The sequence below is a fragment of the Rhododendron vialii genome, chromosome 4a (assembly GCF_030253575.1).
Source record: "Rhododendron vialii isolate Sample 1 chromosome 4a, ASM3025357v1".
Classification (NCBI taxonomy): domain Eukaryota; kingdom Viridiplantae; phylum Streptophyta; class Magnoliopsida; order Ericales; family Ericaceae; genus Rhododendron; species Rhododendron vialii.
Genome location: NC_080560.1, coordinates 10,304,126 through 10,320,008, shown reverse-complemented (window position 1 = coordinate 10,320,008; position 15,883 = coordinate 10,304,126). Strand labels below are relative to the sequence as shown.

The following is a 15,883-nucleotide window of genomic DNA, read 5'->3' as shown; positions in this document are numbered from 1 at the left end:
CATTAATGAGTACATACACAAGCTACAACATTCCATATTATTGCAAGAGCAAATTCTCAAAAGATCAAAGCCAAAAATTCTCATTGTTCTTCCACTTTCATATTATTCTTGAGAGAAAATTTGTACAAGTCGTGAGCGATAATTTTCATACCTTCTTCACATACTTGTATTTCCTAAGTGAGTGTTTGAGTCAAACACTTGAAAGCTTAGAAGACCAAATTCGGGTTGAAATTTGGGTGTTATTGTTTTTGAGAAGTTTTCGGAGAAAATTCTTGCGGTTGTGCTAGCTCCTCGGGAAAGCTAGAGGCATTCGGTTCTTGTAAGCACCCGCAAGACTTACAAGTTGTAATCTTTTAAAGATTAGTCTAACCTTCAAGTAATTGCTTGAGGAGAAGTGGAGTAGGGCCGGACCGTGGACAAATCCGGACCGAACCACTATAAACGGGTTCTATCTCTCTATCTCTCTATTTTGATTGCATACTTATTGTTTGCATATATTGTTAGAGATAAATTTTTATTGGTAATTATTACTAGCAATCCTATTCACCCCCCTCTAGGTTGCATAATTTGGGTAACAATAACTAAGGGTGTAATGGAAAATAATGCATTTTCAGAATGAGAACATAAGTATTTAAAATCTCTAGGATGAACACCTAAATAAGTCTAGTGAATAGGATGCCTATTTAATTTTCTCAAAAAAAAAACCCCAAATTTTGGCGGAACTATCAAAAGCGTTAATAAAAGTTATATAAAGGGTAATCATCCTCCTATGTTGGCAATTTGGCATAGACAGATCTCTCTCTCTCTCCGGTGCCTAAATTCAGAAGACCTGGAATACAGAGAGAGGGTTGAATTCTACAGTACTCCCCCCTTCTCTTCCAAGAATCCAAGGTTTTCCGCTCTGCGAAACCCTAGTTTCCATGTTCAGTGCGTAATAACAGATCGTGAATCCAAAGAACTCGACATCAATGGCGGAACTAGGGCAACAACAAACGGTGGAGTTCTCCACTCTGGTGGGCCGAGCGGCAGAGGAATCGTACCTCTCTCTTAAGGAACTAGTGGATAAGTCCAGGTCCACCGAGCAGTCCGATTCGGAGAAAAAGATCAGCATCCTCAAGTTCCTGTGCAAGACTCAGCAGCGCATGCTCCGGCTCAATGTTCTCGCCAAGTGGTGCCAGCAGGTGAAAAAATGATGCGCCTTCTTTTTCGTCTAGTTTTAGTTTTCTATACTTACGCATAAGCGTGTGAAACGGCTTTAGGGATTAGACCGAGGTTTGCTTTGGCCCGGGACACCCTATGTTACAAAAAAAAAAATTCTTGAGAATTAACTTGTTATGTTTTGATGAAGTTCCTTGAAGTTGCTCTTGCTTTTTTTTTTTTTTTTAGTTCGTTCGTTTGTACTGAGAATACTCAGTGGAAAAGAAATGAATAATTGACCTCTTATCGCGAATTCCTCTTCGAAAATTGCCTGAATAAGCTACTGAGTAGGGGCCGCATAAAAAAAAGAAGCTACTGTGTAGGGGTGATGAACAAGCCGAGCAGCTGGTTGATCAAGCTTGGTAACCAAGCTTAACGAGGTCTAAAAATATGTTCAAGCTTAGCTTGTTTACGAGACGAGCTGATCTCAAACGGGCTTTAATGAAGCCGAACCTGAGTAACTTGAATTTTTAATAGTGTTTCATGAGTCGAACCAGCCGAGTAGTAACTTGTTCGAGTTTGGTTTAAAATTTCAACTAGCTTCAGGAAATGTTAAGAGTTTGGTTTGTTTATGTAACAAACTGATACTAATCTTGAATGAGCTCCTAACATATGAATACGAGCTTGAACTCAAGTAGCTTGGTTTGTTTAGCGGCCCTACTAGTGAGTGTGGCAAGCAGCATTAAAACTCAAGAATTCCGTAGTTTTTTCATTCTGTTATGTTTTCATGGGACCCCAAGTGGAGAAGAATGTTCTTTGTCTCAAATTTTCTGAGCTTGATAAATAGAAGAAAGCACAAACACACGTGTAATTCTTCTTATTTTTTGTCCATGGATACGTGCAATACTGGTGGAGCTGCTAAAAGTTTTTTTCAGCAGTTTTTTTCCTGGTTGCTACTTGGTTTGTACTTTGTACATCATTCTTGGTGTTGGTAATATGTTGCAATTGGCTGCTGTTGTTTCCTATCTATTGTACCTATGAGCTCTTCTCTTCTTTTTCTGGGTATTAGGAAGGTTAGTTATGCTGCTTTTCTTGGTTTTGTTGTGAAGAGTTTGCCAGTAGATTTTTTACTTTTGCTCCTATAGCTGGATCCTCATGCATGGGATTATATATGTACGCGCATTTATTCTTTTACTAGTGCAAAAGATAACTTATGTATAGGAGGATACCATGGAGAAATCCTCTCTTGCCTTGACAATACAAAATAAGATTGGCAGCAGCAGATGGTTGAGCTATGGAGGTCTAGTGGCGGTGGTGGGTGCAAAGAGGAAAGTAGAAGGAGAAAGGAGGTGGGAATATTAAGGAATTAGTTTCTATACATTTTCTGTTGGTGTCTTTAGACGGCGACGGAGGAGTAACATGTTGAAAACCATCAGAGATATGCAGCGAGTCTGAACATTACTGGCACTGTTCTTCAGGAAGCTATCTGGCTTCTTCTCCTAATGCATTCCCTCCGTTCACTTCTGCCCTAGTTCCATTTGGAAAGAAATTATTGTCATTTCTCAAATATAGATTCTTACTGGTGTGGTAACTTCCTCGGCAGGCTTCTCTTCAATTTGATTTATAATGCCAACAGTATTCTGTTCTTTTGGTCATCAACATCTGCTTGATTTTGATTTAGGTTAATTTTCTGAACTAATACGCTTATACTTATTGGTGACTGAGTTTGTAAGTTTTTTTGCTTAGATTCGTGCGCTGGAATCAACAGTTTTCTCTTGTTACTTGCGCTAATTTGTGGAAATCATTTCCACATATTTATAACTATGTATTGTCTCGTAAGTCCCTACGTGTCGATCTGCAGGTGCCCTTAATACAACATAGCCAACAACTTGCATCAACGTTGTCAAATCATGATATGTGCTTCACTCAAGCAGCAGATTCCCTTTTCTTCATGCATGAATCGCTCCAGCAAGCTCGCGCTCCTAGCTATGATGTTCCCTCTGCCATTGAAGTCCTCCTTACAGGAAATTACCAGCGTTTACCAAAATGTGTAGAAGGCATTGGTATTCAGAGCACATTAACAGTAGATCAACAGAAGCCAGCTTTGAAGAAGTTAGACGCACTTGTGAGGTCAAAGTTACTAGAAGTTACACTTCCCAAAGAAATATCTGAAGTCAAAGTTTCTGATGGTACTGCCATACTTCGTGTGGATGGGGAATTTAAGGTTTTAGTTACTCTTGGATATCGAGGGCATCTAACAATGTGGAGGATACTGCATTTGGAGCTGCTTGTTGGTGAGAGAAGTGGGCTTGTGAAGTTGGAAGAATCGCGAAGACATGTTCTTGGAGATGACTTAGAGCGTAGAATGGCAGCTGCAGAAAATCCGTTTATTAGTTTATACTCTGTTCTCCATGAGCTTTGCATTGCGCTTGTCATGGACACTGTCATAAGACAAGTGCAATCACTTCGACAAGGCCGATGGAAAGATGCCATTCGATTTGAGCTGGTATCTGATGGTGGAGTGGGACAAGGTGGGAGTGCTGGTACCCCACAAACGAATCAAGATGGTGAAACCGATTCGGCTGGTCTACGAACTCCTGGACTAAAAATTCTATACTGGTTAGATTTTGACAGAACTTCTGGCACATCTGACTCTGGATCATGCCCATTTTTGAAAATTGAACCGGGACCAGATCTGCAGATAAAGTGTCTTCATAGCTCATTTGTCATAGATCCTTTAACTGGCAAGGAGGCAGAATTTTCCCTTGACCAGAGTTGTATTGATGTTGAGAAATTGCTGCTAAGGGCTATATGTTGCTATAGATATACTCGTTTGCTTGAAATCTACAAAGAGCTGGTGAAAAATGCTGAGATCTGTCGGACTGCAGGTGACGTTCTTCTTCAGTGCCATCCAGATGAATCTGATGTCGGCCATAAAAAGGTTGGTTGAATGTACACGTCTAATGTGATTTGGTCTTTTATTTGCAGCATTGTTGTTATACATGGCGCCGCTGCCAAGTTACTCGTCTTCCACAAAATTGGCTTTCATCTCAAAACTTTCAGAACGTCTAACTCCAGATCATCTAACTCCATATTCAGATCTGCGAAATTTGTTTTCTGTTTTTTTGGTTTGGTTTGGGTATGTTCACATTGCAACTTGTAAGGGAAGAACAAATCATCAGGATCGTCTAAAAAGATGACCAGAAGAAAGAGAAGTTGTGGGGTGAATGAAACGAGGTTGAGGTTGAACGGATGGCAAAGAATCTAGTGTTGTAGACGTCTAGAGTCAAGGCTGCCCAATAAGGAACAGTAGAACATGATTGTGTAGTTCTGCAAAAAATTGGTTGGAATAGGGTTAAGTATAATGCTTCAACCGTTTTGTGAGTTTCATACAAACATTTTAGTTGAGTCTACAGTTATTTCGCATAGCACCTCTCATTGTAATTGCTAGAATAACGCTTACGTGTGGAAGTTATAGTCCTAGAAGCAGGAATAACTAAATGGAATATATACTCATGTTGTCAAATCCTATCTTTTGTGTTTGTTGACCATACGTCTTTATAGCTATTGAGTTCAAGAAGTCATACCAGGATCTATGCTGCAAGTTCTATTAATCAGTTTGGTCAATTCCATTGGTGTGTTTTCCAAATGCCAGTGCTTTGTTCTCAATTGAAGGCAATTAGTAATAGGAAGTGACTATTTTGTAAGTTTGTGGTGCTTGTAGTTAAATGCAGAAGAAAGACAGTGTTGGTAAACCATAGACATTGTCATTGTGGAGTATCTTGCTAGGCTTTAACTATTTAGCTTTGTAGCCTTCGTCACAGGCCAATGGGCGACATATATTGTCAATGCTAATCCTGGCCTCTGATGTTGGGTGGCCTCGCCCTATAGTTAGTTAGTTAATGTCACTTACAGTAGTGAGAGAACGATTCTAATTGTTCGACGTTTTTTTTTGGTTCATTTAATTGGAGTGTCTCCCTGCCTGCATAATTTGGATGTGGATCCAGCTTAGAGGCAATATTGAATTAGCCATTGCTCAGTGTTCAAAGCTGTAGTAATGAACCCAAGCTGGCTGGTTCTGGTGCTTTTCAGCTTACTTTCTATTTTCTTTCTGAATATAACTTTCATGACTGTCAATAAAATCTTACACAATTTCATTTAGTGGTATTGCTTAATTGTCTTTTTATTTTGACTTTTGACCAATAACTTGTTGTGCAATTTTAATGCATTTGCCTTTTGGCTGAAGTTAATGAATAACTTGCTCTTCTGTGCTGAATTCCTGTCTTCAGAAGGATAACAAATCAAATGCCAGGGAATGTGAAGGGCAGGAAGTATTGCATGTTCGTGCCTATGGCTCCTCATTTTTCACCCTGGGGATAAATATAAGGTTTTCCTTTCTAACTGTGCCAGTTAACTGCATCAAATTTGTAATGCTTACAATGACTTTTTCCGTTTGCAAACTATATTTTAGTCTTCATAGTTGACTGTATGTCACTGATAGCTACGCGCTACTAGATGAATGCACGTTCTTGACTCTTTGTTTAGTTTTATTAAATGTCTTCTTTTTTCTTTTTTTTATTATATATAATTGATTGTTGATAGAAGAATCCTTCTGGTATGTCGATTTGCCAATATAAGGAATGTAGACTAGGATAAAGTTTGTTGTTTGTCATTTTTCTTGCTTCGGTTTCTTTGCAATTGCTGCATAGAACAGGGCTGGGTGGCACCAATTTGGGGGCATCGTTCCAAGGCATAACGTCCCTTGAATACCTCGAATTTCAGAGGTATAGGACAGGGGGCTAATATTTCAGATGTAAAACTCTTGAGAGCAGCTACTTTGTGCATATACTGTCAAAGGTTCGGTCTGTCTCTAGTCATCCCCCGCCCTACCTTCATCAATTGGGGATTACATGGGTATTGCTAGTGTTGTAACTATGACGTACATGTCAGGTTCATCGCATATATTTTTGTTAATCCTAAGCTCATAGAATCTTCCTACATGGTCACACTAATTGAGGGCAAGAGTGCATTTCCAAAAACGTCCGACAAATTTTGCTTGAGGTTCACCACAGTCATGTTAGGGAGTTTGACTAGGAGTGTTAAGGCTCTAAGCAGCGTCGGTCTCAACATTTCTCACTCTTCCTCTCAAAATGTTTAGCTAAAACTGAAACATGTATATTGATGATTCCATTGAACCTACTACTGTCGATCGTTCAGCCATCAACTAACTCGTGCACAATTGATCGTATTAAGCATTGTCTGTTTGTATGTATCCTGAACTCTTCTTCAGACACCAAGAATACCCTATATAAATAATGCTGATTGGAATAGACTACTGAGAATTTTCTATGGTGAATGGCTACTATTTTTATTGATTTTCAGTTGAGATAGTGTTTGTTTTTTACCTGTAGGAATGGGCGTTTTCTTCTCCACTCATCGAATAACATTATTACTCCTTCAGCAGTGGTAGAATGTGAAGAAGCCCTGAACCAGGGTAGTATGATTGCTGCTGAAGTTTTTATAAGATTGAGAAGCAGAAGTATTTTGCACTTATTTGCATGTATTGGCAGGTTTATAGGCCTGGAGGTAATCGGTTTTTTCTTCTTATTCTCTCTCTCTCTCTCTCTCAAGAGCGTGCCAGAGACATAATGTCTGGACTTTGAGATGAGAGTTTTTAGGCATTTCACTCTGTGATTTTGACCATGGTAGTTGATCTTGTTGTGATAGGCACAATATAGTCGACACTGTCACATGATTGTCCACTTGCCTCATATCACTGTCTGGACCTTTTGATGCTTGCAGGTTTATGAACATGGCTTTGCTGCAGTGAAGGTTCCCAAGAACATTTTGAATGGTCAAAATTCGTTGCTGATGGGATTTCCAGATTCTGGGAGCTCGTATTTTTTGCTAATGCAGCTTGATAAGGATTTTAAACCCATCTTCAAATTGCTTGAGACTCAGGCCGATCCATCAGGAAAAGATCATTCTTCTTGTGACTTGCACAATTTTATCCGCTCAAAGAATGTGGACATTGGTCTGATTCAGATGCATGAAGATGAAGTCAACCTGAGCCTTCTTGACTTTGGAAAACTGCTTTCACTTTCACCTAATTCCGTTAGTGCTAATCAGACTTCTGGACAAGGTCTTCTCTCTGAGATCACCCTAGAAGGTTCTATGCTTGGTTCGGGAAATCTTCCATCAAGTTTCTCTTCTATCGTTGACGAAGTATTTGAGCTTGAGAGAGGGTCATCTGCCCCTTTTTCTATTCAGGGCCCCTCTTCATCATTCAATACATCTGTTGCTTTGCCTCTTGGCTCTGGTCCGGCGAATTTTCGAAGTATAAAAGGTGGAACCTCAGCACACATCAGCAATGTTCCTAAAGTTACTAGTGGATCTCCCAATTATAGTGGAGCCATTTATTCTTCAAGCAATTTGAAGGGCATCATTCAGACTCTTCCTGTCAGTTCACCATCTTCCGGTCCAGCAAGGGGTGCAACTTTGAAAAAACTATCTGCTTCCAAGTCTGATCAGGATCTATCTAAAATTAGATCTGCACATTCTGCTGATTCTTCTGCCACAATTGATGAAGATCAGCTGAATGCTTCTGGAAATAGGTCATCTCGATTATTATCCCCACCAAGACTGACTGGCCCCCGAGTATCTGTGCCAATTGCAAAACCTATTGGGCCCATAAACTCAACTGCGACTGTGGATGGATCATTTAAAGTTTCTGGATCTAGCTCCTGGGCTACAACTACCGAATGTAAGTTGCTTGGTCATAGGTTATCTGCATTTGCCCCAATTTATAAATTTGCATTAAACCATATCTTTTTGAGTTAATGAATGTTCTGAGAAATTCCCCCATTTCAGCCGAAAGACCAGATCTTGCTGTTAGTCCTACCTCAAGTCTCGATGCTGTCAAAAGGTCACGAAAGCGTACTGTGTCAGATATGTTGAACTTGATTCCATCACTTCTGGAGGATTATTCTGGTTTTTGTAAGAGGAGGAAAATTACAGAATCGGGATTCAAGCAACAGATTTCACCACATGCACTCTTTACATCTGTTGGCAAACCTGAAGGTTACAGCTATGCAAGTCTAATTGCCGAAGCAAATAAAGGAAATGCACCCTCTAGCATATATGTATCAGCCCTTCTTCATGTTATTAGGCACTGCTCACTTTGTATCAAGCATGCCCGACTAACTAGCCAGATGGATGCACTTGACATTCCTTATGTTGAAGAAGTAGGTCTAAGAAATGCATCCTCAAACTTATGGTTCCGGCTCCCATTTGCAAGAGGCGATACATGGCAACATATATGCTTGCGACTTGGTCGACCTGGAAGCATGTGTTGGGATGTTAAAATAAATGACCAGCACTTCAGGGACTTGTGGGAACTTCAGAAGGGGAGCAATACTACTCCATGGGGTTCTGGAGTTCGTATTGCCAATACATCTGACGTGGATTCTCACATCCGTTATGATCCGGAAGGTGTGGTTTTGAGTTATCATTCTGTGGAGGCAGATAGCATAAAGAAGTTAGTTGCAGATATCCAGCGGCTCTCTAATGCTAGAATGTTTGCACTTGGAATGCGAAAACTGCTTGGGGTAAGACCAGATGATAAAGGGGAAGAAGGCGGTGCAAACTCTGACGGTAAAGCCCCACCTAGTGTTAAGGGTGCAGTAGAGACAACTGATAGATTTTCAGAACATATGAGGAGGGTTTTCCGAATTGAGGATGTAGGGCTTATGAGTTTGTGGTTTAGCTTTGGTTCAGTTGGTTCAGGGGTCCTTGCTCGTTTTGTTGTAGAGTGGGAGTCTAGTAAAGAGGGCTGCACAATGCATGTTTCTCCTGACCAGCTTTGGCCTCATACCAAGGTTCTCTCTCTCTCTCTCTCTGGTCCATTTTTTACTTTCCTTGCTGGTTTTTTGTTTGACATTGTTTTCTTTTTCTCGGCTTTCGAATGTTTCCTCTCAAGGAATTGACCTGTAAATTGTGATACCTTGAATATTCCTCATCATTTTCTTTATCCTTTTCGTTCTCTGCTTTTTTTTTTTTTTTGAATTGCTAGTGTTACTACTGGATATACACTCTGCAGTGTTTTTCAGTGTTGTTTTAGGGTAAGGTTGAACTTTTGATCGGCTTTGCATTTGCCACATGTTAAGACTAGAGGTGGCAAATGGGTGGGTTGAAGCGGGTTGTAGGAACATGGTCGGGTTGAATGAGTCCTGCTACTGGTACTGACAGGTACCGCACCGAAAATGGACCGATGGCCGCGCCAGGTAGTCTCCGGCCACCAAACGGCGGATCCGAGCCGTCCAAAAATTCTAAAAAAAAAAACCAAGTGAGCCTATGCGAGAATCAACGGCATCCAACGTGCGTAGGTGCTCGATCCAAACTCCCCATTTTTTCGTATATATATATATGTGTGTGTGTGTACATATATACACGAAAAAAAGGGTGTTTGGATCAAGCACCCTACACACATCGGATGACGTTGATTCCCGCGTAGGCCCCCTCATCTTTCTTTTTTTATAGAATTTTTGGACGGCTCGGATCGGCCTTCCAACGGCCAAAGACGGCCCGGCGCGGCTGTCGGTACGATTTCGGTAGGGACCCCGTCGGTCCCTATAGGTTTTCCGGGTCAATATTAGGCGGGTTGAAACGGGTTGGGTCGAAAATGGGTCTGGTCATAGCCAAACCCGACCCGTTTTCCTTTCTTTTCTTCCCGTCATACATATAGCATATTGTATGTTTGAGATACTGCTACATTAACATATTATATATTGTGCAAAATATTTATATTACTAAGCTCCCTCGTCTATTGGGATCATGAAAAAAAAAAAAAAAACAAACTTGTCTATTTAAAATTTTAGATACTCTCTTGTTGTTCATGAAAAATCTTAACTTTGCCTCAATGTCCCACCAAAATTAATGTATTTATCTTGAAGGGGAAAAAACGACTTCAATGACACAGCAATAGCATTTTTTGCCATTAAGAGAGATCAACACATATTTTCTTCATAGAAAATCCATTTCAGTCACTATTTGAATCGGTGAAATGTCGATTCACCGTTGAATTCAGGCTAAGTTCCGCTATGAGATTTTTGGGTTTTTTTTTCATTATCCTTATTTGAAGTTTTTTTGCATTTGCTCGTTTTGAGACAAACTTTTTACCCCTATTAATTCGTTTCGACGAGAAAAATAAAAAAAGCAACTTCTTTTTTTCTACCTTTACCCTAATATTTTTTGTAATATCCAAGATAAAGCCCCAAAAGTCGGTTTTTGGGGTCTTATCTTGAATATTTTCAAAAATATTTGGGTAAAAGTCATAATTTTTTTTTTTCACGTTTGTCAAGTCAAGAAGAAGAAAAAGAAAGTCCCACAAAAGGAGGACAATGGGACACCAAGGTACCTTAGCCGAACTTGGCCTTATATCTTATTACAGTCGAAGGAATCTGATTGAAATGGAGAGAGAGAGTTCGGCCTTATAATTATTACGTATATCTTATTACAGTCGAGAGAGAGAGAGAGAGAGAGAGAGAGAGAGAGAGAGGAATCTGATTGAATAATGAATATTGAATACCGAATTTGGTCTGGTACAGGAGGCAAGAATACCGAATTTGGTCTGGTACAGGAGGCAAGAATTTTAGCTTAACACTAGCTATTAGTTAACTCTTGTGTAGGGAATGAGTCTTTTAATTCCAGCCCATACTGAACTCATTTTTAACCCAATTAAACCCATGTAAATATGGAACCCATATCAACCCATTATATTATATGGGCGGGTTGGGTTGGGTTATAAGTGAGTGGATTTGGGCGGGTTAAAAAATATGGGTTGGGATTGCCACCTATAGTTAAGACTGTTGCAGTTTACACTGCATATTTATCTTTTTGTCTAAAACTTCTAGTCAAAGTGAATGTTAATTTTGGCCAGCACGTTGCCATCACATTGCCTCATCCTAAAGATTGTTTTTTTGCTGCAAACAAATGAAGACTTCGACTCCCCATCCTTTCTCTGTCTTTGTAGTTAAAAGCTCTTATTCGAGCTTGGTCTTCATTCGAATCAATTGAAAACTTAGTTCTGCTTTTACAGATATGTTGCACTTTCTTTCTGCCCCTTGCACTAGATGTTAACATTACATGTTTATGTTCCCTACAGTTTCTTGAAGACTTTATAAACGGCGCTGAAGTTGCATCCCTTCTGGATTGCATTCGTCTCACTGCTGGCCCCTTGCATGCTCTGGCAGGAGCAACTCGGCCCGCAAGGGCAGGTTCCGCTTCAGGGATTCCTGGTGTCACAACACCAATCTCTGTTGGTGGGAAACAGAGTGGGTACCCACAACACCAGAGCCAATTGCATAGTAATTCAACTACAAATGGTAGTCAGGCGCCAACTGCCATTGGAGGGAATCCTATACAATCCACTGCTGCCGCCTCTCTTGGGAATCACAATCTTCATGGGGCTGTAATGCTGGCTGCTGCTGGGCGGGGGGGCCCTGGCATTGTTCCTAGCTCACTGTTGCCCATAGATGTCTCTGTCGTACTTCGTGGACCCTATTGGATCCGTATAATATACCGCAAAAACTTTGCAGTTGACATGCGTTGCTTTGCTGGAGACCAGGTCTGGTTGCAACCAGCAACACCCCCCAAGGTGGGTCACTCAATGGGAGGTTCATTACCATGCCCACAGTTTCGACCTTTCATTATGGAGCACGTTGCTCAGGAATTAAATGGTTTGGAGCCTAATTTTGCTGGTGGTCAACCGACAGTTGGGATGCCAAATCCAAATAGTCCGAATCCAAGTTCGGTGCAGCTGTCAACTTCCGGTGTAAACAGAGTCAACCTCTCAAATCCGGGTGGAATTCCTAGAGCAGGAAATCAAGTCTCTGGTCCTAACCGTATGGGGAATGCTCTTTCGGCATCCCCAAATTTATCAGTTGTGAGTGCAGGCTTGCCTATTCGTAGATCACCAGGTGCAGGTGTCCCTGCTCATGTGAGAGGGGAGTTAAATACGGCAATTATTGGACTTGGGGATGATGGAGGATATGGTGGTGGATGGGTCCCTCTTGTTGCACTAAAGAAAGTTCTTAGAGGAATTCTCAAGTACCTTGGAGTGCTTTGGCTATTTGCACAATTACCTGATCTCTTGAAAGAGATCCTAGGGTCAATTTTGAAGGACACTGAAGGTGCACTGTTAAATTTGGACCAGGAACAGCCAGCCCTGCGATTCTTTGTGGGGTAAGAATATTAAGTTTTGGTTTATTCTCACTGTCTTGGAACTCTCATTTTCTTCTTGTCTTTGGATTTACGTTTATTCTTGGCATATTTAGCCTTTCTTTTCCACGTCTTTTCTTTGATGAGGCTTTGTATCCTCTAGTTCGCTTTTCAACACCTTTCAGCTTTATTTTATTTTCTCCTTGGAGTAGTTGTTCTAAACAGCTTGTGTGATCATTTATGTTTTGAAACTGATGATGTACTACTTGATTTACGTACCAGAAGTAACATTTTTTGTTGGCCTATTTTGTGCGACTCTGAAACCTTAATAAAATTGGGGGTAAAATCTCTGATTGTTCATCATGTTTTTCGGTAAGTAAATTGGGGCAATTTCTAATGAATTAGGTTTGTAGTCTCTGGATTATCTTACATAACAACATTTACGAGAATTCTGAAAGTGGGAAAAAGCCAACAGCCATATCGCGTTTGTTTGTCTTAATATTTATGCTGTCTGCTTGGTTCTCATTTATTTCCCATAATTTTGCGCTTCCCTATTATGTCTCCAATTTCATAAGGATTAAGGCAAAAGTTCTGTCTACCTGCAGAGGTTATGTATTTGCTGTAAGTGTCCACAGAGTCCAACTTCTTCTCCAAGTCCTCAGTGTGAAGCGCTTCCATCATTCGCAGCAACAGCAGCAAAACACAGCTGTTGCTCAAGAGGAGTTAACGCAATCCGAAATAGGCGAGATATGCGATTATTTCAGCCGGCGTGTTGCGTCAGAACCCTACGACGCTTCACGTGTTGCATCATTCATTACCCTTCTTACTTTACCAATTTCCGTTTTACGTGAGTTCTTGAAACTCATAGCGTGGAAAAAGGGATTAGCTCAGTCGCAAGGCGGAGATACTGCCCCTGCCCAAAAACCCCGCATTGAACTCTGTCTTGAAAATCACGCCGGATTGAATGTCGACGGCAACTCTGAGAATTTATCCGCAACAAAAAGCAATATTCATTTCAACAAGCCACACAACTCGGTCGATTTTGCCCTCACTGTGGTTCTGGATCCTACCCACATACCCCACATAAATGCCGCCGGCGGAGCTGCTTGGTTGCCCTACTGTGTTTCTGTGAGGTTGAGATATTCGTTTGGCGAAAATCCAAATGTGTCTTTTCTTGGGATGGAAGGAAGCCATGGAGGTCGAGCTTGCTGGTTGCAGGTTGATGATTGGGAGAAGTGTAAACAAAAGGTTGGTACAACTGTGGGAATGAATTTAACTGCGGGGGATATTAGTCAGGGAAGGTTGAGAATAGTTGCAGATAGTGTGCAGAGAACCTTGCATTTCTGCCTTCAAGGATTGAGGGATGGCAGTGGGGTTACTACAAGTTCTGGAGCATCATAGTGAGTAAGTTGATTCATTCTTGGCATTATAGTTGGCATTTTTTATTTTTGGTTTTGGGAAATTAGTACTCTCTCGTACATTCATCAGTTACGTCACTTCATACTGTCTATGTTTCTCTTTCTGTAGCTTTTATATTTTTCTGTTTTTTTTTAATTGTTTCTGGTTGCAGGAGAAATTTATGGGGATGGAAAATGGTGAGGGAACCCTTTTACTTTTATGCCCATGACTGAGAAAGGGCTGGGAACAATTGGACAAGCCAGGTTTACAAGGGAGTAGATATCGTACCTGTGGCCTAATATTACTTACGTATTGTTAGTTGGCTACTCTAGGACTGGGGAAACTTCTTGTACAATTGTTTTGAGAAAGGATGTTTAGTGCTTGTCGAATTTTCTAAGATGGTGGTTTTGCTTGTACAGGTCACTCTACTGATTAATCCCAATTTTGTACAGAATTTGTTTAGCAGCTATCAAGGATAAATGACCTTACATAGCTTTTAATTTTACCTTGGAATTTGTATTAGTTCATTTGTAGGATATACTGGATTCCTCAACAGAACTTCAATGGTTTTATGTTATAACCGCATCAGGAGCTTTTTCGAGTGAAGCTTCCTTCAGCTCCAATAACATTTTAAGGACAAGTACTTTCCTATTGTCGTTCATATGGTGTTTCTCAATAAGCTGCATGCTTCTATGTTTGCTAGTTGAAGGAAGAAATGTTTCCCTAATTTTGCTGGCATAGCTCTAATTTTTTTGTTTCATGTGATGTATAGCTAGAATACTTGTTCTTGTTTTGACACATAATTGTATATTTGGTCGCCGCCGATGGATAATTGGTTTGTGTGAAAAGGAACAAGACAGGATATTCGGTTTTTTTCCTGGAGGACATTTATCTATTGTGTTATTCATATATTGGTATTATCCAGTCGTTTTAGTTATATTAGGATTTATGCAGTACATACTGTTGTTAGCTATCTTTATTTGTACTAAAGGACTCCTCAGATATTGTTTTAGATAGTTTATGAAATGTAATTGATTTCTTTCGAGTATTGGTTGTGGATGACTTTACCAATTACTCCCTCCGTCCCTAATTAACTGTCTACGTTACTATTTCGGACATTTTAAAAAATCATTTATATCTTCCAAAATATAATATTTTTTATATGCAATATGAATCTTGTTTGATAGATTTCGATTGATTTTATTAGACAAAATTTTAAAAATTATGAAAAATAGTACTCCCTCCGTCTCTAAATAAGTGTTCGGCGCGCAAAACTAGGCCTTCAAAAAGATGCATTTGTTTCGTTAAAAAAATTAATTTTTTTTCACAAATCAATAGATAGCAATGAGTTCTATTAGATTGTGAAAAAAAATTAAATTTTTTAATAGAAAATATGCATGTTTTGTAAAGCCTAATTTTGCGCGCCGGACACTTATTTAGGAACGGAGGGAGTATAAATTAAAAGATATAACTCATTTTAAAAACTTTGGAAAAAGTGAAAGTAGACAGTTAATTATTCACGGAGGGAGTACAACCCCTAGTCTCGGGTTTCATGGGTTCCTTTAGCGTGGATTCCTAAGGTTTTACTTTTGTTATCCTTTTTCTTTGGCTTAATTGCAAAAATACCCTCTAAACTATCACTTTTTGGCAACTTCACCCTCTTAAGTTTAAATTCGAGCAACTTTACCCCCTTAACTACCAAAATCGAGCAAGTACACCCCCTCCTGCATCACTATGTTTCCGTTCAGTTAGTTTGTGTGCTTACTATTGTCGAAGGTTTGGTTCCCCAGGGATTTCCTTTTTGAGGACAGTTGAAAGAGCACAGTGGCGTGTTTACTTATACTCCCTCCGTCCCATTTTGTTCCGCCTGTTTCTTTTTTTGAACATCCCAAAAAATTATCTATATCTCACAATCTATAATACTGTATTTTTTATGATTTTGAAAACTTTGTTTAATAAAATAAATTGAGATCTATCAAACAAGATCCATATTGAATATATAAAATATTATAGATTGTGAGATATAGACAATTTTTTGGGACGTTCAAAAAAGAAAACAGACGAAACAAAGTGGGACGGAGGGAGTGCTAAAAATGATCTTCAACTTGCTTGGTTTTTTCGTGTCTGATTA

At 39.9% G+C, this 15,883-nt stretch overlaps 1 protein-coding gene across 1 annotated transcript; it reads left to right on the top strand.

Moving 5' to 3' along the window:
* Window positions 1-773: 773 nt before the first annotated feature.
* On the top strand, window positions 774-14,392 carry LOC131321975 (mediator of RNA polymerase II transcription subunit 14). The gene is made up of 9 exons (XM_058353047.1): window positions 774-1,181; window positions 2,999-4,078; window positions 5,427-5,524; window positions 6,549-6,723; window positions 6,940-7,900; window positions 8,008-9,014; window positions 11,300-12,378; window positions 12,960-13,754; window positions 13,925-14,392. Coding segments are annotated over exons 1-9 (5,409 nt in total). The 5' UTR covers window positions 774-968; the 3' UTR covers window positions 13,926-14,392.
* Window positions 14,393-15,883: the final 1,491 nt, after the last annotated feature.

Bases quoted from the DNA above. Each gene is read 5' to 3' on its own strand.
- LOC131321975 (XM_058353047.1), top strand. From the start codon at position 969: ATGGCGGAACTAGGGCAACAACAAACGGTGGAGTTCTCCACTCTGGTG. The intron at 6,724-6,939 runs GTAATCGGTTTT...TGATGCTTGCAG, and splicing joins GCAGGTTTATAGGCCTGGAG to GTTTATGAACATGGCTTTGC. The intron at 12,379-12,959 runs GTAAGAATATTA...GTCTACCTGCAG, and splicing joins GCCCTGCGATTCTTTGTGGG to AGGTTATGTATTTGCTGTAA.